Source organism: Neoarius graeffei, chromosome 17 (assembly GCF_027579695.1).
Source record: "Neoarius graeffei isolate fNeoGra1 chromosome 17, fNeoGra1.pri, whole genome shotgun sequence".
Taxonomy (NCBI): Eukaryota; Metazoa; Chordata; class Actinopteri; order Siluriformes; family Ariidae; genus Neoarius; species Neoarius graeffei.
This window is the reverse complement of record NC_083585.1, coordinates 36,565,122-36,589,156: the sequence shown is the minus strand read 5'-3', so window position 1 is coordinate 36,589,156 and position 24,035 is coordinate 36,565,122. Positions and strand designations below refer to the sequence as shown.

Below are 24,035 nucleotides of genomic sequence, written 5' to 3'. Positions count from 1 at the left end.
AGCAGAGAGGCCTCAAGCAGGAATGTCTTGGGAAAGAATAGTGTCTAGTATGTCCAAGTAGAGGCCGAGAGATGTGCCAAGTGTGTGCTAGGAGAAATTCCATGATTCAGTGTTTTGAAGGTAATGACAGAAAATTTTATTGGCTTTAGAGATTAAGGGTTCTTTCTCAATAGGTACAAAAATTGGTGTGTGTGTGTGTGTGTGTGTGTGTGTGTGTGTGTGTGTGTGTGTGTGTGTGTGTGTGTGAGAACTTCAGAACATGTTATGGTAATTTTGCAAATAGACAGTGAACATTAGAGAGCGAGGTTTGAGTGAGGTGAAAACCAAATGAGCGGTCTGTGAAAGGAAGGGAAAAGGATTTGGTATTCTTTGTGAAAAAGTAAGTCAATAACTTGTAATGATTACACTATACAGTGGGGTACTAAAGGCTGAGACCACATTGAAAATCTGGGTCTTTTTAATCTTCATTTAAAATCGGAAATAAACAGGATTAAAATGTTCAAATATTTAAAACAAAAACAGTAAATGTCCGATATCTTGAATGTACAAGTTTCCACGTTATTTCTAAGGTTCCTGTTTAAATGTAAGCAAATTTGTGGTATTGGCCATATGAACTGCTTTAGACAAAGGGTCAGTTTTTCCTCATACCTAATCTCTTCTACTAAAGTGTGTTTTCAGATGACACTCAGCCGGATTTGATCTAAAATGGATCGTAAGGTTTTGCACAAACTTGGAGTCCATGCCAGCTCGAGGGCACTGTTATTAAATTAAAAAGCGGGCGTACAAAGTACTAAGGAACTCTGAAATTCATGTAAATGTTTCAAAGATTCTACTTTTCACTCAAGCTGTTATCAATAATTTGCAATGAAAATTGTATTAAATTAGAAAAAAATGCAAAATAAAAGCATTTTCGTGAGTGCTCTCAGACTTGTCGACCCCCACTGCACTGTCAGAAACAGGGATACAATAGGGGTCCATTTCTGTCCCCCAGGGTACAATCTACACTAATGTACCCCCTAGGGCTCATTATTGGACCTCTAGGTAACTGTGTACCTGTACCTTTTTAGGGCCAAAAAGGTACCTACATGTTCCCAAGCAGTATATAAAGTGTACAAATAAGTACCTTAGAGAGTACTGACCTGTGATTAATTTTCTGTAACAGGAGCTCTACCAGTGGTGCCAGCAGCGAGGCAAATCATTCCGGTATGATGTCATTTCTCTAGTAACGCATTCACAGGGAATTATATGGTGGGCGCTTCATATAAACAAAGACTAATAAAATAACACAAATGTGTAGTTTAACAAAGATCACCTAGATTTAATTATTTATATGATTATGCTTACTATAAGAGAATGTCTTCAGGATAGAGGACTTTGCGCTTCCCATTTCTCTGTAATAAGCTACTTTTTTTTGTCTTTTGAACTTTAAGTGAGAGAGGGGAAAAGAAAGGCTGGTGAGGGAACACCTGTTTATTGCAGCGATAACAGTACACACGTTAAATTTATTGTAAATGGTTAAGACAGTGTGTCTTATTTTAAGAAGTTACAATTATTGGCAACTTTCTGTGGTAACGGAGTAATAAAATATTTCAGGATGTGCTGTTATAAGAAATTAACGGACTTTGGGGTGGTATGAGTATCTCGTATAACAGCACACCCTGTTATGTTTTTTATTCCTTACATAGTGTTTTCAGAACTGCATAAAATGCTGTTAAGACACACACATGGATTATTTCTGTCGCCGTTTACTGCGCTGCAGACACTTGATTAAACTACTGATTTCTAGTGAGTAGTCCGTCTTCCCCAATTTGCTGTGCTTTCTCAGAGTAAAGCATTATTTCAAGCAGGGATGCTGGCACCTCCGTCTACTTGGCACTTCCTTTAGCTTCGTTATTGTGCTTGGGGAAGCTTTTAAATCTATGAGTCAAGCAATGGAACTGGCTGGAAAAAAAAAAGGATCATAATAAATCACCACACCCTCCTTTTTAATTCTGTTTCTCCCAGCACTTTTGCACATAGCATGCATGTGCCTGCACTTACATGAATTAACTTGGCACTTGCCTTTTAGCTTCTCATGAGTTGAAGCAGAGCTGCATAGGTCATTACATATTTCCTGATGAAGAAGGGACCTTTGATGCCTACTGGGGTAACGGGAAGGCCTTTATATCCCTCATGTTCAACAAATTGTTAATTACTCATATCATGTAGACTGGAACTATAGTGCGCTATTTTTGTTGACTGTAGATGAAATCGAATTACACATCATGGTCACTGTGGGCAGCATTGTGGTACCACTGTCGCCTCACAGCAAGCAGGTTCTGGGTTTGAACCTGCTGGTTGACCGGGTCCTTTCTGTGTGGAGTTTGCATGTTTTCCTCATGCCTGCCTGGGTTTCCTCCTGGTGACTTGTGGTGGCCCAACACCTTACTAAGGTACACTGATCTGCCATAAAATTAAAAACACTGACAGGCGAAGTGAATTACATTGTTTGTTGTTACAGTGGCACCTTTCAAGGGGTGGGATATATTAGGTGGCAAGAAAAGAGTCAGTTCTCGAAGTTGATGTGTTGGAAGCAGGAAAAATGGGCAAGCATAAGGATCTGAGTGACTTTGACAAGGGCCAGATTGTGATGGCTAGATGACTGGGTCTGAGCATCTCCAAAATGGCACATCTTGTGGGGTGTTTCCGGTATGCAGTGGTTAGTATCTACCAAAAGTGGTCCAAGGAAGGACACCCGGTGAAGAAACTGCAGACAAAGTTAATGCTGGTTAAAACAGAAAGGTGTCAGCATTAACTTTTACAGCAGTTTGTGCTCCAGTAGCTCTTCTGTGGGATTGGATCATATGGCCTAGCCTTTGGGCCCCATGCAAATCAATGAGCCTTCAACACCTACGTATGACCCTGTCGGCAGTTACCGATTGTCCTTCCTTGGACCACTTTTGTTCAGTACTAACCACTGCATACCAGGAACACCCCACAAGATGTGCCATTTTGGAGATGCTCAGACCCAGTCATCTAGCCATCCCAGTATGGCCCTTGTTAAAGTCACTCAGATCCTTATGCTTGCCCATTTTTCCTGCTTCCAACACATCAACTTCGAGAACTGACTCTTCTCTTGCTGCCTAATATATCCCACCCCTTGACAGGTGCCGTTGTGATGAGATAATCAATGTAATTCCCTTCACCTGTCAGCGTTTTTAATTTTATGGCTGATTAGTGTATTTTTCCTGTACATTTTTGAAGCACTTAGCTTCAGACCAAGCTCTGTTTAGTTCAAATTATACAGTACATCAGTCATTTATTCATCCTCAGTAACCACTTTATCCTGCTCAGGATTGTGGTTAACTTGGAGCCTGTCCCTTAACCACTGGGCATAAGGTAGGAATACACCCTGGATGAGATGCCAATCCGTCACAGGACATCTCCCACACATTCACACCAAGGAGCAATTTGGAGTCGCCACTCCACTGGCACATTTTTGAGAGGTGGGAGGAAAACAAAATACTGTACCACCTGAATTATACATCATGTTCTGTTTAATAGTAGATATGCATTTATATATAAATAAATAAATCCCAAACGGTCATTTTTATTCGAATGGGATGCAGGATATACAGTATGTACTGAGAGTCATATACGGCTCTTTTCATCAGGAGTCACTTTGAGGGAGATTCTGTGCTTCTGAGCTCATTAAACCTTAATCAGAAAATCTATTTTCAGTTCACTTGTAGATCCGTCAGGAGGTTTTCCCATGAATAGAGGCCACTGTTTCTCCACGACCTCTCCGCCAAAACGAACCCACTGGAATTATTTCATATGTGGTTAGCAGACCCGTGGAGTACGATTGATATAGCATTAGCTGTGTCTCGTTTCTCTTTCTGAATAGGCCACGCTGAACATTCCAGAGTTTTCACTGATACTGTGAATGTATGAGAAGGACAGACAGTGGTACACTGTTGTGGTGTTTAATCAAATACAATTTGCAGTTGAGGCATTTCTTATTCCACGAACCCAACACAAAATGCCTTTTAAAGCATTCGTGTCTTCGTTTAGCCTCAGCAGATGGGAATGTGATGCACAGTTTTAAGCCTACAAAGACTCTGAGGACAGGAATGTTCATTTTGAGAGTTGCTATAGTCTTGAATTTAAATCATATTTTGGGTTCTATAAATGGGTCTTTATAAAGCATTTGTCATTTAGTTATATCTCACGATATGGATTGAAGTGACAATTTACTAGAAAAAAAAGACCATAGGCACTATTTGTTTCCTGTAGAATGTAGTATTAAAGTGAATAGAAATGCTGTGGCTGACTTAAGAAGCCTCTTTTACTGTTACGATCATCTTGTATGTAGGGCAGCACGGTGGTGCAGTGGTTAACGCTGTTGTCTCCCAGCAAGAAGGTTTTGGGTTTGAACCTCATGGACAGCAGGAACCTTTCTGGGTGGAGTTTTGCATGTTTTCCCCATGTCCACATGGGTTTCCTCCGGGTACTCTGGTTCCCCCCCAGTTCAAAGACATGCAGATAAGGTACAATGGGGCCGCTGTAATTGGCACAAGGTGTAGTGGTTTCCCAGCCATAATGTATGTATATGTATATCTCGCTATGGCAACAAAAAAAGCTAAATAAATAAAAATCTTACATTTAATAAAGGCTGACGTCATCACTGTAATGATCACTGTGTGGTCTTCCATATAGGCGTGCATGAATGAACCCACATGATGCATTGTTTCAAAACAAACCCAAAATAGACGAACAACTTTATTTATCACACGTACACTTAAGCACACTGAAATTCCTCTCTGTATTTAACCCGTCTGAAGCAATGAACACACGCACACACACACACACACACATACCCAGAGCAGTGGGCAGCCATGCTACTAAAGGTGTGACGGTTCAGTTTTTTCACGATTCGATTCACAATTTTGACCTTCCGATTCAATTCGATGTGAATCACGATTCACATGTTTTGTCCTCCATTTTATAACTGATGCAAATCATTGTCAATATTCTGTTAGCGGTCAGCCTAGAAATGTAGAGCAATAAAAAACAACCAAGTTGTGTTGCCTTTGTAGTCTTTATTCAGACTCCAGTCACTCCATTGACTTTGACTGTAGCTATGATTGTTTGACAATTCAGTCATTTTTGGTACATTTTAATTTTCAAACCGCAAAACACTAAGAAACGAGGAAAAAAGCAATGAAAAATTCATGACTTTTGTCTCAATCTTTTAAAACAGAAAAATACAGTTACTTGGGTTAAAGTGAACACCACCTCTTGAGACAACATTCATTGTCCAGAGAGTACATAAGGCACTGAGATTGTAAGAAATGCCGCCAAACTGGGCTTTTAAAAGCGGGTGGCTTCAGGAATTCCGAGTCGTCTGCCATGTTGTTCACAAAGCAACACGTGGTCTCGCGAGATTGCTATAGCAACCACAAACATGGCTGTGCCCACATATAGCTGCAAACTTTTAATATCAAAATTATGCCGTTTGTGAATTTGTTATGCGTCTAGGGTTATCGGGATGAAATTAGGTATTGTTAGTGAATCATCAGTGAATCGTGATTTCATTAAATTTTAATCGATTTTTGAATCACCGATTGAAATGGATCGATAGATCGAGGATCGATTTAATCGTCACATCTCTACATGCTACAGCACCCGGGGAGCAGTTGGGGGTTAGGTGCCTCGCCCCATGTTAACCTAATCTGCATGTCTTTTAACTGTGGGGGAAATCCAAGCACTTGGAGGAAACCTGTGCAGACACAGGGAGAACATGCACACTCCATACAGAAAGGCCCCCGTCAGCTTGAACACAGAACATTGCTGTGAGGCGACAGTGCTAACCACTACACCTCCATGCCGTCACTAAAACAACCGTGCCATGGTTAAAGGATATGGGACATGGATTTTTACCTGGGCATAATTATGTATAAAGGACATAAGAAATGCCATCTAAATCACTGCAGGGCGTCAAAAATGTGAAAATCATCACATTATTCAAGTTTTTCTATACATCAGCGTAAAACGATTCGTTAATGAGCTAGGTGGTCACGTGACCCGTGACATCACAAAAACTTTCCAAGGAGCCAGCGCTTGGGAATCTAATGTAAACAGGTTACCGAAATGGACACCATCGACAGTGATATTCCTGATGTTTCACAGAGATGTGAAGTTAGACCCTATCAATTCGAACCGATAGCTGGAAATTCACATGAACATAGATCTTGTCTTTACTCTGACGGGTCAGATGATTCTGAGAGTGAGAGTTCATTCAGCCCTCATGAAACTGAAAGCGGTCGGCTCGATAACACTTTCTGGTAAGTTAAAATCAATTCTGCTCAAAGGCTAATGATCTGTTGAAAGAAGTATTATTTTTGTATCATACGTTGAAAGTTCATCATAGATCTAGCTAAAGTCCGTTGCAAGCTAGTTTTTTTTTTTTTGCTGATATTTTTCGAGATTGATTGAGATACAATGCTTCCAGAGTCTGAGATGAAAACATTCAAAATGGCGAAACGAGTCAGAATTATGATAATCAATAATTGATACACCCAAAATTATAATACTAATCCTTACCTCGGCTTTCAGTCGCTTAGCGCAGAGGTCTTCAACAGGGGGGTCGCGAAATCGCACCGGATCACTCATATCAACAAAAATATTCCTGCCCTGTCCCCTGGCCTCCGTGCAGGGATGCAAACAGCGCGCCTTTTGGCAGATGCCGCCGTTTTCATGGCTGAATCGCGCAGATCCGATTTTTAAAAAAAAATAGCGATGTTGGTTCATGGAGCATGAGGCATGAAGTGTAAGGATGAGAGAGAGGCGGTTTGGGTCGGGAAGCTGCGCACATTTGTGCAGCCTGGCGCAGGTGTGCGCGGCTTCCCTATTTGAACTGTTTTTTTTTTCTTCTCATCCTTATGCTTCCTGTTTCATGTTTCATGAATTAATATCGCTCAGTACCTGAGTATTAATGTTGAAAGAATCCTCAGTAAAATGGTCCGAATACAGTTTGTGGGAAACAGTAGGTGCAAAGTTTTTTTCAACAGGTGTTCTGTAAAGTTGTCCTACCAAGCGTACTGCGCATGCGCGAAGCCTACTGCGCATGCGCAGGTGAGCCCACACTTTCCTCAGCTTCGGGTCCTTGGGGAATGCAAAAAAACTTACTCCAGGGCATTTCCCATTGGAATTATTGCAACCATAAGCAGCACAATACACCATGATGTCCAATGTACTTTAAAGACTATAAAAACAATTTTCTTGTCATCCACTTCTCCATTCATCTACCCGCTTGTGCTGTGCCCGAAAGTTTCTGTGACGTATGATCACGTGACAGCGGCTCTTCCGGTTGCAAAAAATGCATATCGGAAGTCGAGCAGAAATGCCATATAATCATCACGAATATAACGATTTTGCTGAATTTAATAGATGATTTTGTATTTGTTGATGCAATTAATTCATATTTTTAATGGAAAGAAACTGATATAGCATGCTTTTATGTTTCATGTCCCATATCCTTTAAACTCACAGAGATCACGTTGGTTTTTTTCCCCCATTCTGATGTTTGATGTGAAAATTAACTAAAGTGCTTGAATAAAATAATAATCCTGTATCTATATGAGTTTATGCATTGTGCCGCCGCTGCCACATGATTGGCTGATCGGTTAACTGCATAAATGAGCAGGTGTTTCTATTAAAGTGGACGGTGAGTGTACATCTATAGAAAGAATGTATTTCTTGCTTGAATTTGTACCTGTTCAAGAAAACGTATCAAAAACAGAGCACTAGTCATCCCTGACGTGATGAATCAGACAGTATGAGGGTGGTTAGGAACGGATCTCATTCATAGTGAAACAGCATAGGTAAGCAAACACAGAGAGTGAGAGCACAAATGAGAGAGAGCAAGAAAGAGCAAGTGTTCACTCCCTACCCTGAAGGCATGAATCACTTTACCACCCTGAGAATGTGTAATATTTTCTACCAGATGGGGGGGGGACCTCTCCACTACAGTGAGAAATTAATGTTATACCCAGCTTGTTATCTCTCCCAGGCTGATAACGTCAGGCCGTATTTGTTTGATTTTACATTTTCATAACACTAGTTGTTTCAGTTTTTATTCCTCGAGAAATGATTGCACTAGAAGCTACTGTGCATATGTACTGAACTACAATTGCAAATGCTTCCGTACAGTGACTTAAAAGGGACTTATGAGTCATTGTTCTGGTCTCATTTACATAAATGAAGACAAGCAAGACAAAGAGAACAGTCTCACGCACAAAGGAGAATGCTGCTATCTTTACAGTGAGCCAACAACGGGAAATATAATTCATGCAAATGAGCCAAACAGATAAAAGCTTTCTTTGTCTAGCTGCTCTGTATATCTGATGGCTAAATTTAACTGCTTGGTTAATGCAGGGGTTTCAGATCAGATTTGTTGTTGTTGTTAAACCTTATTTGTTCCAGCAGATATATATATATATTTTTTTGCCGGTAAATTATGCCTGTGTGCACAGCCTTCTTGTAAAAAAAGAAGATTAACACTTACTTCATCTCATGGCCAATGTACTGTACTGATGTACCCATGTACTGTTTTTAATCTAACTTTGTAGCAGCTATCCATTTTCCTGTGCTTAAAGGGAAATTTTCAATGTAATCATAAAGGAGAAAATTAACAATTCTCAGCTTTTGCTTTTATTCAAAATGACCAAGTGAGCAAGGCAGAAAGGCTCAGTAGATTACAAAATTGGGTCAATTTACATAAAGATAATTTGTTCCTGAGACACCTTTTTACATTGTAATATTTAGAAATTTCATCAACATTTTAATTGGTTTTCAACATTAGAGAGGGCTTTGATAAGAGTTCAGTAATTAGATAGAAAAGGTCTTGTTACATTTTGTGCACTTCCAACAGCAGAAAATGTGCTCGTTTTGACCCAAGTGTAGAGAAAGAGACCACTTGGCTTCTGAAGAATTCTCATGTGCCGCACTGTTTCATTTTAATTGCTAATCATTCCTTTAATCTAAATGTTTAACATTTTTTGCAACAGACACATTACTTTAAAGTTACTTTCAGTAGAATTCTCAATTAACAATGAATTCTTTGCCTTTACAGCTCCAGGGGTCCCTTAGAAGAAAGATTGAAGGGCAGCCTTCTGGATACACTGTTAAGCAGAATGGCCACTTCTGTGTGGGTCCAGTGCCAGACTTCAAGCGTCTTCGTATGGAGACGAGCGCTCTTCATGCTGGTGCTTGCTCTGTAGATGCAGGGCAGCCTCAGAATTTAGCCGGGTCCATAGCTCTGGGCCATACTCCCCGACGGAAAGATCCCTTCATGATGGGCCAAGGTGTAGGCAACGATATTTTCAACATGACTCTCAGAGACATGAAGAAAGAGCCGACTGATGTTCAGACTTGCAGCCAGTCATCAGCAGATCCTGCAATGATGGTGTTTGACTTTAAAGATGAGGGTGGAGGACAGATTGACCCTGAACTCCAGGATCTGTTTGATGAGCTCACCAAGTCAGTACCACCTCTCAATGACCTGGAGCTGGAGAAAATGCTGAAGCAAGATGATGACTTTGGTTTGGATCTCGGTCGACCCAGCTCAGCTGGTGCAGCCAATCCCTGCCCTCATTTAGATAAACCGATCAAGACTGAGTACTCACCTGATTTTGGCCAAGCACCAGGAAGCTCTCCGCAGCTTAGGCCAGCATCTGCTGGACCATCCTTCTCAATGGCCAACACTACTTTGTCAACTTCCCCCATTGGGCCTGGGCAAATGACTCATAATCATGTACCGCAAACCACAGGAACATCTTCAAGAGGACTACCTGCCTGGCCTGAAATGTCGCATGCGGAGCAGCTAAAGCAAATGGCGGCAAACCAGCAGCCCAAACAGCAGTCCAACAACTCTCTCCTTCACCACCAACAACAAAGCCAAGCAGGAGGAGTAAGGAACTGGTCCTCCACTATGAGTGGCCACCCGAGTTCCTTTTGTCAGGAAACAGTGTCCAGCACTGGTCTGCTAAGCCAACCAAGAATTAGCTCTCAGGGCACAGGTCAGGGCAAAGGAATGCCCAATTGTCTCTTTAAGCCCAGTGGTTACACCCCATCAAATCCCACCGACATGAAAGCTCTCGGCAATAAACCAATGCTGCATTTCACCCCTAAAGCATCAACTTCAACCACAGGCCAACAAATCCCCCACATGGCTGGGTCGCAGAGCAAACAGACTACACAGCAGCAGTCTACAGGAGGTCAAAACACGCAGTTCCAGTTGTCTATGCAATCATCATGCCTACAACCGAAGCCCCTGAGGCCTCCTCTCAGCCAGCATGGTCCTGGAATCAACTTTAAAATGAACCAACAAAGACAGGTAGGACACGTATTTAAAGAATGAGTGTGAAACATTTTTCATAAATCCTAGGTAGGACATTCAGCTCACTAACAATACACTCAGAACAGCAGAAACAGAAAATCTTTTATTTGTGAAATGTATGTTGCACTAAAATGGGAGTTGACGAGCATATCATTTTAACACACCATCAGGAGAATCAGACTTGTTGAGTCTTGTACTTAAGCTGTTTCAGACTGGAATGGTTATTTTGGTATTGTCTCATGGGAGGGACATAAGCAAACATGATTAAAATGCTAATATTAACAGTGGATTATATAACAATATAATTTTATTTGAAGTAATGCCAGCATATTGTCATGGGGAATATCTTGTTAATCCCAAAATCCCTATTATTTTTTTCAAAAAAACAAACAAACAACTAACTAAACTAAAAATCCAAGTGCTGCTGGTCCATCTGCTCTAGTCAGTTGGTGTGTAGCATTTATGGAAGGGAGCAGATTTTTTTTTCCGTTTACTTTCTGGATTGGCATTGACCATGAAGCTCACCCTGCCATTTTCTTCTCTTTACTTCATGTAACGAAGAGTGGCTTCACTGTGCTGTCAGTTTGTTGCCCCTGTCGCAATAAATTGCAGTTTCTTGTGTGTGAGCAGTTGCAGGGCATCTTGAATATGTATATCCCCTCAAAGCGATTTGACGAGGGTCCTGGCTCGCTAGACTGTGATGGATTAACATGCAAGACTTCTAATTTCTCCGCTTGTCACAGTTGCTCAGCGCCAAGGCATAGATGTGCACAGCGGGATTTGCTAATTGGAGTTTGTTAGCTGTGAGGGACAAGTTGTGGAAAATGACAGTAATCTGCTTAGCCTGGTGCCCGTGGTTGAACCACTGATTTGTTATGATTGGGGAGATTTAGAACAACCCCCTTTTCAGTTTTGTACAAACAGCATCCCCTGCCTTACTCTGTGTGAAACGATAACCTGAACCACACAAGACGGGTCCTCCAGAACCCAATCTCCAAAACGGAGCAGAGAATAATCCTGATTAAATCATAGTTTATCTATTATTGCAGTTGCAGCAAACTTTGTTGTAAATGATGTCCACTCAGGAATTTATAAAAATGACAATGTCCGTAAAATATGCATTAACTTCTTTTATCCTATTGCTGTTAGTTTAAACTCAGATTTAAATTTCAGTGAGAAATCTTAATCTTGCAGTTGAATATTAGATGTATATCAGGGGGGAAAAAAAGTTTATGCTTTTTTTAACTCAAAAAGAAATAAACAATGTAGATACTGAACAAATCTACTGCGGTAGAATCAGAATTAATCCTAGGTCAAGATTTTACGGTCATGTTTAAAATTTAGCCGTAATACAAATTACGCAGGGGTGGCACGGTGGTGTAGTGGTTAGCGCTGTCGCCTCACAGCAAGAAGGTCCTGGGTTCGAGCCCCGGGGCCGGCGAGGGCCTTTCTGTGTGGAGTTTGCATGTTCTCCCCGTGTCCGCGTGGGTTTCCTCCGGGTGCTCCGGTTTCCCCCACAGTCCAAAGACATGCAGGTTAGGTTAACTGGTGACTCTAAATTGACCGTAGGTGTGAGTGTGAATGGTTGTCTGTGTCTATGTGTCAGCCCTGTGATGACCTGGCGACTTGTCCAGGGTGTACCCCACCTTTCGCCCGTAGTCAGCTGGGATAGGCTCCAGCTTGCCTGCGACCCTGTAGAAGGATAAAGCGGCTAGAGATAATGAGATGAGATGAGATGAGACAAATTACGCAAGTTAAATAAAATCTTAGTTGAAGAAATCCTTGATTCTGTTAAATTTAACTCATGATCATTTTGCATATTCTACCTGTATCTGCAAGGGGTTCCTCTCGAGTCCCATCTAAGCCCAGTGCAATCCTGAACAGGATAAAGCATTTTACTCAGAATGAATGAATGAATGAATGAATGATGCAACTGACCCTAGGCTTGTGAGATCATGTTCAATGTGCCATTGTCCTATCCTAACTATTGCCAGTTATTGTCCTTGGCATTGGAGGGGTGTAGGCTGCAGCAACGCTGAGGAAGGAAAAGAAGGGGGAGTGGCCATGCATAACACGTGCCATGCACACACCATTACAGCAGAAGAATACCACAAGCTGGTTACAAGGCAGCTGTAGCTGCAAGCCGCTAACGTTAGCATGTAGTCTTTTTTTTTTTTTAATTCATTACCCATTATCAATATCAGGAATTCTTGCAACACTGAAGTCGAGATGATAAATAAACCTAACAAGCTAACAAGAATTCTTGTATAGTGAAGTAGCCCTGATAAACAACATTCATGTTTTGCGAGTGGCTTCATCTATTTGGCAAGCTGCATCAGAGAAACGTTTTGTTGCTCTACGCCGAAGTCAGACATCAAAAGCAATAGATGGAAATCTATCGGCAATTGTCCCAAGCCTCACTAAGCCTCATTGTTGATTTTGACACTGGGGCATGACTTCATGTTTCTGGACCCTTGCTCATGGATTATCATGCTTTTGAAGTACCATTTATTTCCAGAGGAGGATTACCATTATTGCTGGTCACTAATGTCTTATTAAAAGACTCCCATTTTCACTTGAGCCTAGTTTCAGTAACATTTATGAGGTGATTAAAAAGATATTGTAGATAGTCTGGGCAAAATAAGTACTCGGAAGGCATTTGCTAGTCCTCACCATCAAATATTTTGAAGTGCAGTCCATGGAATTACATTCATATAGGAGCCAACGAGTTTGGGTTTGGAAGTCTTTCAGTGCTGCAGCTGAGGACTGAGCAACGATGTGTATGTTTGTTTTGCAATTTAAATGTCAATTCAGTGACAGGAAAATTATATTAAAATAAATACATGAAATGCAGCTGCTATAAATGCACCAGAGGGTTTATGACCAAGTATTAAAACTAATGAACAAAAGAAATAGGGTTTCATAAGAAATTTTAAAGCAAAGTTCCACAACCAGATGTGGAAATATTTCTTCATGAGAGACCACAAAGCCATGAGGAGTAACTCGAACAGCTAACATTTTAATACTTTTAATAGAGAAACGATGCTTTAAAAAAAATCAGGAGGTTGAATTAAAATAACTCTTTTCACAAGTGGCTACATTTTGTTTCTTTGTTTGTTTGTTTGTTTGTTTGTTTGTTTGTTTGTTTGCAGAATTGAATAGCTATACAACATGCATTTCCTGTGTTATTCATATGTTGAGAGCTCATTATGTAACATCATGCAGATATGGGATAGATATGAGCGACCCATAAACTGCATGGCTATTTTAGACTTATTCCTGGAAGTCAAGAAAGTCTGAAACGTTTGCACTCTTTATAAAATGGTCATTCCTTTCACTGAGGGAAATACTGCTGATGGCAGCACTGACGGGGTTAAACACACTGCTGAAATGGAAACAAAGGCACAGCTTCTGCTACAACGGGAGAAAAATGGGAGTGCTCAGAGTCTTCCCACAGTCAACTGAATTAGTAATGCCATGGAAATAAAGGTCCCGAAATGGTGCCACAGTCCCTCTGGAACCGTCATGAGCAGAGCTGAACTTCCTCCCACCAGGAGCAGCTTGCAGAATTCCTGTGAAAAGATCAAGATATGAGCGCTGTTTTTCATTTTCTTGTTCTCACAGTCTGCTGATCAGTTGTCAGCTTGTGTGCGTCAAAACTGGGGTCCATATTTTCAAGGGTGTTCAAGCCTATCATGGAAGTCTTTGTCTCCAGATCAGAGGCAAAGTGCTTCATTCTCTGCTCAGGGAAAGTCCACAGGAGCTGTGTTACACGGATAGTCCTGATTTCATCGAACGTTGGAATACCAAACGTCTCATTTCTGATTAAAGTATTATGCTGATTGGTCACAATCAGTCAGAAGTGTGTAATCCATGTGCTTGTTGGTTTGGATGTGAGAGCCCTGCATGAGCTTCTGTGACCGATTTTAATGACTTCTAGCTTGAAATAAAAGCACTTTTAATTATTTGCTATAACATTATTTGGCATAATGTTCAAAATTTCAGCTTTTGAATGTTAATTTCCAGTAGACTGAATATACAAGTAGAATTATGACTTGGCAGTCGTTTAAAAAAAATACTAAGTGGTTTGTAATGATCAAAATGCAAACTTGTCTCTAAGAGGGGAAAAGATATCGTTTGTTTTCACAAAGAATGTCGGTGAAACAGTGCTGAACAAGCATTCTCTCCATTTTTAATTCACTCACAAAAACAAAGCCTCCCTCAGCAATTTTTCTATGAATTTTGGCCTGGATCTGTAACATCTTTGAGGCGTCTATGGGAGTTCAGTTTCCAGAGTCATAAAACACAAAATGGTGACATTTGGTTTCAATTTAAAAAAAAAAAAAGGTTTTATGAAGCAAATTTACATATAAGCTCAACCCATCAGTGAACGTTATATTTCTTCCTTCACAGCACAGACTTCACAGTTCTCTGCTTTATCATGCTATATTTTTCCCCCCTTCACTTTTGCTGGATTCCCATCTCAGTGAAAAAAAGAGGGGGTACCAGGTTGTTGGAGCTGCACTGCAAGGCGAGTGCTTGTTTCCTGGGAAAGCAATCTGGGGCCAAGTCCAGATGCCGAGCTGCTCCCTGGGGACGGCGTTCCTGCCTTCAGACTGCAGGAAGTGTTGTGAGAGCAGCGAGGCTCGGGGCTGGAGCCCTGTCAGCTGCTTGTAATGCGGGGTAGAATGAGGGCCTAAATCACAGCCCTCCTTTATGGAGTCCACAACCACATGTGGTATTCATTTAACGATGTACTGAAGAGCGAAGAGTGAAGCAGAGATGGAAAACAGCTTCATGACACATCAGGATGACAAAGAGTGGATTAGAGAACCATCTACGCTAATGAAACTCTCAGTCCCTCCCACCCATACAACACAGACCACTGAAAGGCAATTTAAATGTAACGTGAAGGCAGTTTGGCTCGTGTTCAGATTGGTCACGATTTCTCGCCGTGCTGCTAATTGGAAGTAATACAAAGCAGGGAATGAACTTTCGTATCCTACTTTCTTGTACTGAAAAGTGGGAAAATGACTGACTAGTTCTGGGAAGTGCGACTTTGAGCTTGCATCATTTAATGGACAGCAAGGAGATTGTTTGTTTAAAATATGATTTGTATTAGATGCCAAAAACTTCATACTTCATGTAGTCCTATTAAAAACGATGACCTGCAAAATACCATGTGCATATTTTTGTTGGAAAAAAAAAAAAGTCTCAATCATTACATTAGAGGTCCATCAGAAGTTCAGCAGGGAAACGGCGCTCTTCACTTGCCCTCTAATTAATTAGTGGACTTTCCAGGGCTGATCATCTCAGCATGGGACCTCAGCAAGTTCCTCCTCAGCTCCTCCGAGGCATGGCCTGTGCCACTACAGATAGGGTTGCCCCAGAATAGGACCTCGTGCAAAGTGTACTTTTCCTCAAATCCCCTTTTCCATGGCTTGTTGAATCAGGGAATTCCTCTCATAACACACACGTTTCTTTTCAGTGCTTTTGTTACAGGACCTCCAGTGTGGGTTTTTGGAGATGGCTTCTCATTCAGACATCAATTCTCAAAGCAATGGCCTTTCGCTACGCTGTTGTTGAGTCCATTTTGCCGTGTCGACACAGCGACTGACAGTGTGTACACTGTGTTTGAGTTAATGGGACAACATATCTGAGCAGGGTTTGTTCTGGAAAACACTTGCAGTAAGGTCCTTACTGGCTGAAAAATATACTTTTTTTTTTTTAAATTATGTAAAACTTTTATCTGGTAGATAATATGGAATGACAGACTGCTACCTGATGCCAAACAAGGATTTATATACAAGGATCTAAGAAAAACTAAAAGAACCCAAAACCAATCCTGTAGCTTTGATTTGTTTTCATCAACATGATTGTCTGTAATCACAGGAAGCTTTTTTTGAATACCTAGAGCACCTTATGTCTCCAATTATTTATTGACTCATAAATATGCTCAATTTAATTTAACAAGTATAATTGAGTTGTGTGCTGTGTTAAGGTCACCCAAACAGCTCAGTACCACCTGCCCAAGGCCTGAAACAGACTTTATGTTCTTACTTTTATAACAGATTTGAGCTTTTGCAATGAAACTTCAAAGGCAGGCTTTGTAACAGCTTGCTGGCCTGATGGTGGTGTTTTTTAGAGAGGAACTGATGTGTTCATGGTCGTATATAGGATCTGTTTGAGGAAAGAGCTGATGGGGGATCCAGCTGCATTTGGTGAGGAGTATTGGTATTCAGAGCAGTATCAGGGCAATATCAGTAACAGGCGAGGAGAAAACTGGAAGATTGGAGACTTCTAAATAGCAAAATGGGACCATTTTCTGCAAAATCTACACTTTTAAAATGGTTTCTCTGCACTTTTTTCCCTTATTCCTGATGTACTCGAAGTAAACATTAGTCTGTTATATGTATGAATTTATCACATGAATTATTACCTGTAACAAATTACCCTTTCGTAAAAAGACCAACGCATTTTTTCAGACCACCTATAGGCATTAAAGGAACAGTCCACCGTACTTCCATAATGAAATATGTTCTTCTCTGAATTGAGACGAGCTGCTCCGTACCTCTCCGAGCTTTGCGCGACCTCCCAGTCAGTCAGACGCGCTGTCACTCCTGTTAGCAATGTAGCTAGGCTCAGCACGGCCAACGGTATTTTTTGGGGCTGTAGTTAGATGCGACCAAACTCTTCCGCGTTTTTCCTGTTTACATAGGTTTATATGACCAGTGACATGAAACAAAGTTCAGTTACACAAATTGAAACATGGTGATTTTCTATGCTATGGAAAGTCCGCACTATAATGACAGGCGTACTAACACCTTCTGCGCGCTTCGGCAGCGCATTGATACCTTCATTTGAAGGTATCAATCATTTGAAGGTATCAATGCGCTGTCGAAGCGCACAGAAGGTGTTAGTACGCCTGTCATTATAGTGCGGACTTTCCATAGCATAGAAAATTGCCACGTTTCAATTTGTGTAACTGAACTTTGTTTCATGTCACTGGTCATATAAACCTATGTAAACAGGAAAAACGCGGAAGAGTTTGGTCGCATCTAACTACAGCCCCAAAAAATACCATTGGCCATGCTGAGCCTAGCTACATTGCTAACAGGAGTGACAGCGCGTCTGACTGACTGGGAGGTCGCGCAAAGCTTGGAGAGGTACGGATCAGCTCATCTCAATTCAGAGAAGAACATATTTCATTATGGAAGTACGGTGGACTGTTCCTTTAAAGTGGTCTACCAACAGGCCAGATTTTCATTATATTGGCATGGCCATCTTTCTGTATTTAACAATTACTCACTGAGCCGGAGTCGTATAATTGTTTTTGTATAAATACACAGGAGGTTTTTTAAAAAATTTTTACACTGTATTTAAAAAAAAATAATTTATTTCGGTCTTCAAAAGCAGCATGCGTATGTAATAGTCATGGTGCAGATTTGTCCCTTATCTACACTGACTCACATAAAATACTTTGTTTTGAAATAGATCGCATAAATCACAATTCCACCTTACCTTTGAATAGTTTTTGACCAAACTTCATAGCACCTTTAGTGCTTTTAGCAACAGCATTTTCTTTCATAATTTCTAATTCTTCCTCACTTACGATGACGAAGCGATTGGTAGCCATTTTGCCGAGTCGCTGGAGATGATTATCGAGAAATAATCCAAATCTCTCGACCAATCAGTGTGCACAATTTCCTCTGATCACCTCCGTATTTATACTAAATATGTATTATAATACACTACCGTTCAAAAGTTTGGGGTCACTTTGAAATGTCCTTATTTTTGAAAGAAAAGCACTGTTCTTTTCAATGAAGATCACTTTAAACTAATCAGAAATCCACTCTATACATTGCTAATGTGGTAAATGACTATTCTAGCTGCAAATGTCTGGTTTTTTGGTGCAATATCTCCATAGGTGTATAGAGGCCCATTTCCAGCAACTCTCACTCCAGTGTTCTAATGGTACAATGTGTTTGCTCATTGCCTCAGAAGGCTAATGGATGATTAGAAAACCCTTGTACAATCATGTTAGCACAGCTGAAAACAGTTGAGCTCTTTAGAGAAGCTATAAAACTGACCTTCCTTTGAGCAGATTGAGTTTCTGGAGCATCACATTTGTGGGGTCGATTAAATGCTCAAAATGGCCAGAAAAATGTCGTGACTATATTTTCTATTCATTTTACAACTTATGGTGGGAAATAAAAGTGTGACTTTTCATGGAAAACACAAAATTGTCTGGGTGACCCCAAACTTTTGAACGGTAGTGTATATCTCACCCCCAGGAATAAAATCCATCCCAGGAGAAAGTTTTCGTCATCCGTTCACCTTGTCTGACTTAAGTGCATATATCTGCAAAATAAAAAAAGGTTCTTTAAAACATCAGTGATGTGTAGTAATACACTGAAAGGTCAACATTTCAGCAAAATTCTTGCAAGAACATAGAAGTAAACCAAATGACTATTTGCCAGGCATGACTTTTTTTTTTTTTTTTCTTATGAAAATCTGTGGGAATTGGATGACACCATGTACTGCATGGAACACAGCACTACACACTTTAAAGCATCACAATAATTGATGAAGCGGGCCATCTAGTGGACTAACCATACAGTCACAAGGCCCAGTAAACCTGATCCCACTGAAGCATGGGTCCAATGAAGTGAAGCCGCTTACATTATAGGTGTTAAGTGTTGCGTGTAATGCAGAACTTGCAGTATTATTGTATATTTGACTGACATTTATTGTAGAATCACCACAAATTCAGCATTTATTTTGTACTAAACATTTATTCTATGATTAAAGGAGAACTGAAGGCAAATTTTTTTTATTATCAAAATTCTATTTCTCATTTTATTAAATATAAGAATGCATTTTTGATAGCTATTTTGTCACTGCTATGGCAAGTTCTGAGTGTTTTGAAATACGCTATGTAATATATCGGTTGATATGTCAAAGCAATGGCCGTAAACGAGATTCTTCGAGACCTGTGCGAGACATCGTAGGACGGAATTAAAACGTACAGCGGAAATCAAAGTGACCGACATCTGCCAACGTTGTCAAAAGACGTGCGCGCCCTCTTTCGAATGCTGACGTGATCAAGCCGGAAGTTTTGTTTATTTTGATAGCAATCAGGAAAGTTTGAAAAAAGTAGACAGGAATCGTCATTTAAACTCGTTTTTGTGCAATATTTCGTTTGGAAAACAGTTTTCAAAATAGCGGCACTGACACCTGGCTGACACTTCACGTTTCGAAGTCTCGCACAAGTCTCGTGAAGATCGCGCGGATAAGCGATGCCTGCCATGGACCAAACGAACTAAATTCAACATGGATAAAAAAACGAATATAGATAAGTATAATATTTAATTGGGGCGGCACGGTGGTGTAGTGGTTGGCGCTGTTGCCTCACAGCAAGAAGGTTCCGGGTTCGAGCCCCGTGGCCGGCGAGGGCCTTTCTGTGCGGAGTTTGCATGTTCTCCCCGTGTCCGCGTGGGTTTCCTCCGGGTGCTCTGGTTTCCCCCACAGTCCAAAGACATGCAGGTTAGGTTAACTGGTGACTCTAAATTGACCGTAGGTGTGAATGTGAGTGTGAATGGTTGTCTGTGTGTCAGCCCTGTGATGACCTGGCGACTTGTCCAGAGTGTACCCCGCCTTTCGCCCGTAGTCAGCTGGGATAGGCTCCAGCTTGCCTGCGACCCTGTAGAAGGATAAAGTGGCTAGAGATAATGAGATGAGATGAGATAATATTTAATTGCAATTAGCTGCCAATACGAGTCACGATATAAGGTTACTAAAACCGAAAATGTAATTGAATAACACTTTTTAATTAAGAAATGAAGCAAGTTTAAAAATGACTTCAGTTCTCCTTTAAACAATGTCTATGACTTTCATCTGTTTATAGGGATTGGCAGCGGGGCCACGTTTCTCAGCAAACGGTTGTCTGGTGAGCCAGCAGCAGCATCCATCTGCACCGAGCACTCCGCAGATAAACAGCGGCAAAGGGCAGAGACAGCTCAGCCAACCTCAGCAGCACACCAGCGACTCGGTGAGTAACACATTAAAACTGAGACACACTGCATCACGATCTTTTCCCACTGTCATCCTCTAAACAGCAGGCGTGATACACTGTTTAGTCCAGCATTTTAACTGATATAAGGCTGTGAAACCTGCTGCCTTCTCTGTTTGTTTGTATTATCCTGTGTGTTTCTGTGTTTTATAGCATACCAAGTAAACTGAACAGCAGACTCTCTGACACAGAACTGTCGCTTTTAGGAGATGAACAAATTGGGAGGGAGATTTTCATTCTTAAGAACACTTGACATGTTGCTCTTAATAGGAATCTCAGAACTATATAGTAGCTTTGAATGACTGTTTGTTTGGACCTTTAGATTTTAAAGCCAGGTTATTATTATCTATAATAATATTATAGATATTATTTTATTGATATTTCTGTGTGGTATGTTTAGCTCATCTGGCCATAAGGCCGATGTGTCCTTGCCATGACGTGGCGTCCGTCTGTTGTCCGTTCGTCATCCACAATTCAGTTAAATCATATCTCCTCCATCAATTCTCCATGGATTTCAGTTCTGATCGTTTTGCTTGAAAGAACTTATCACTCTGCACAAAACTTGCTCGTTGTTTTGTCAAGTTTTTTGCTAACGAGTTAGTAATTAAGCCAAATTAACGAATTTTCCAGGCCTCTCATTTCTCATCCGATTCCAGTTCTGATCGATGTTTTGGGTAGATCTTCCCTTAAGGAACAAAACTTGGTTGGTTGTTGAAAGTTGTAAACAAATTGTTTGTTTACAACAGGAAAATCAAGCAATTTGTTTACAGATTTGTCCATTTTCAGTTAAATCATATCTCCTCCTTCCCTCCGTTCTCAATGGATTTCAGTGCTGATTGTTTTATTTGAAAGAACTAGTCCTTCTGTACAACACTTGATCGTTGTATTGTCAAATTTTTGCAAACAAATTAGTAATTAGGTCAACTTAATACATTTTCTTCTGACTAGAATTATATCTCCTCTCTCATTTATCATACGAATTCAGTTCTGATCGATGTTTCGGGTCGATCTTCCCTTGGGGAACAAAATGTAGTCCTTTGTTGATTTTCCTGTTGTAAAGAATTTGTCGTGAAGGTTGGTCCTCTCTCACATTGTCACATTTCAGCTTCATGTTTGATATTTTGATAGTCATGGTTGTTTTGACGGCAGGCCAGGTTAGCTACTACGTCCTTGACGTTCTGGTTTTTTACTTTCATTTATATTTCAGGAGAAATTCAACTCACAGGATCAGTTTAACAGACATCTAACAAGACCCCCACCTGACTACAAACACACACAGCATCCAAACCTTTATCCAGGTACACATTTTCTTTTTCTTTCTTTCTTTTCTTTTTTAAACCTTTTTTATAATAAAAACCTATTTGCTTCTTGTATATTTGTTGGACCAATTACACATATTGCATCACACAATGGTGAAACTAAGACTTTAGAGCCTTTTTTTAATTTATTGATAACTGTCGTAAAACCCAATTTTGTAAAGAAAATCAGACTAAGTGTAAACTTCTATTATTTAAAAGTGCATTATTAGTCAAGCAAGATAAGGTTCCTGGGAACTCAAGTCTAAAAAATACATTATTTCCACTACAGTCTTTTCCCCTGGTATAAACAAAGTTGATTTTTCTTAAGCACAGTCACTGCCTGACCATCATTGTGTTAATTAATTTATGACCTGATCATTGTAATGCCTCAGATAAATCTTATCATTATTAAACATGTATTTCAATTCATTTCTCTGTCGATGTTTGTACACATTGTAACTTGACTCACCATGACGATTTTCATTCCAAGCTCCCTCATGTGCTGTTCTGTGCCCAGGTCTGACATCATCCCCAATGACCAATAATAGCTCTGACCAGAGGGAGATCCAGTCCATGTCATGCCATATATCCAATGGCCAAGGAGTCAAAATGACACCCACCTCTGGAGACAGAATTTTTCCCAGTAGATCTGATCATTCAGAAGTCCAGAACTGTGCAGGCCAACTGCACCAACAGCCTAACAGCCAGATCCAAATTGCAATGCATCAAAACAAGCCACAGTTCCAGGGAATTGCCCCTACCACACAGCATGTAAGAACCAGTGCAAACCAAGATCCAATCCTTGGCCAAGGACTGGGATGCATGACTGCCAGTGGAAGCAGGGAGACGGGCATGAGCTGGGAAAATGTTGCAAAGCAACTAGACGTAAAGAGACTTCCAGGCACACAGCCAGCCCAGGCAGCACAAACTGATGCTCACTTCCCATCAAGACATATCGGGCCACCAAATCAGGTAGTGCCCCATTCTGGACTGATCCCTTTAAACCCTGGTATTAGAGGATCTGCTCCTAGAGCCAGCCAGCCACGAATACCCCCACTTCCCGGGATCAGCAGACTAAACCAGTCCTCTCCCACACAGCAGGGGTGCATGAGCACATACGGAGGCACAGCACAAAGCCCTGGTGCCTATCAGAACAACCGTACAGGCCGCCTCACTTTTGATTTTCTGCAGGATGGGGATAATACAGTGCCAGGGATCAATGCAGACTCGGACTTCATTGATTCTCTGCTTAAGTCAGGTTCAGGCAATGATGACTGGATGAAAGATATAAACCTAGAAGAGATTCTGGGTGGTCACTCATGAAAGAAAGACTCAGGAACACAAATGAGAGTGATGACTTTACTATTTTGGTATTTTACTAAGTGGTTTAGTGATTGACTCTTTTTAAAGAGCTTTGAGTTATATTTTAAAGCACCTAACATAAGGGACTGGCTTGATTTCTTAGAATTAAGATTCTGAAGAGATATCCAATTATCATGCCTATTTTTTTTTTTTATTCGTGTGGATAACTGATGTATTGCAGGTATCATTATACATAGATTTAGCTTTTAATCATATTATCTAATCTGTTATAAAGCTCCATGTTCACAATATGTATGGTCTTCATAGTATGTTATAGAACTATACACATCCCTTTGTAAACTCATGCAGTTTGGCGAGTACTGTAAAAGTCAGCCATAGTAAGTATTGACATTGCAGCACAATGCAAAAATCTGGTGCACTTGTGACCATCACATCCTGAAGATTAGTTGTGAAAGTGGTATTCATTTAATCTAGCTTGTCATGCAACTTGAATAAGATAAACAACTTTGTCAACCGTGCTGGCAGTCAAAGGATACAATGGCAGAGATGTTATGAGCGTATACCTTGTTGTAAGATCTTTGTGTGAGTCTAAAACAGTACGTCTTAAAGCTACATCTCTAAATCTAAAACCTCGGGACTTGCTCTTGGCAGAAATCTAAAATTGGATTCCCCTATATCTGGTTACAGAAATATTCCATGCAGACATTAAGTATTAAAAATGTCTAAATGTCATATAGCTAATATTGTATTTATAAATATGTTTATTATAGCTTGTGTTTTTTGTAAGACTAGTCTTTTCTATAATGCTCTATAAGCCTGTGATAAATGTGCATATCCTGTGATGTCAATTTAGCCTTTGAATACTGACAATTTCAATAAACTCTAGTTATGCAGATTTACTGATTATTTGTGCATAACCATTTTATGTGTATTACTCTGTAAACCTTCTGTCAAACATAAT

The 24,035-nt window shown here is 40.5% G+C and overlaps 1 protein-coding gene across 1 annotated transcript in view; it reads left to right on the top strand.

The window, feature by feature from the left end:
* zmp:0000001236 (mastermind-like protein 2) overlaps window positions 1-23,969 on the top strand; it is an 82,555-nt gene extending 58,586 nt beyond the window's left edge. The window contains exons 2-5 of the mRNA XM_060944142.1: window positions 9,116-10,378; window positions 20,289-20,432; window positions 21,661-21,751; window positions 22,269-23,969. Of these exons, the coding sequence (XP_060800125.1) occupies window positions 9,116-10,378; window positions 20,289-20,432; window positions 21,661-21,751; window positions 22,269-23,074 (2,304 nt within the window). The 3' untranslated portion in view covers window positions 23,075-23,969. The remainder of the gene's footprint in view (window positions 1-9,115; window positions 10,379-20,288; window positions 20,433-21,660; window positions 21,752-22,268) is intronic.
* The last annotated feature ends 66 nt before the right edge of the window (window positions 23,970-24,035 follow it).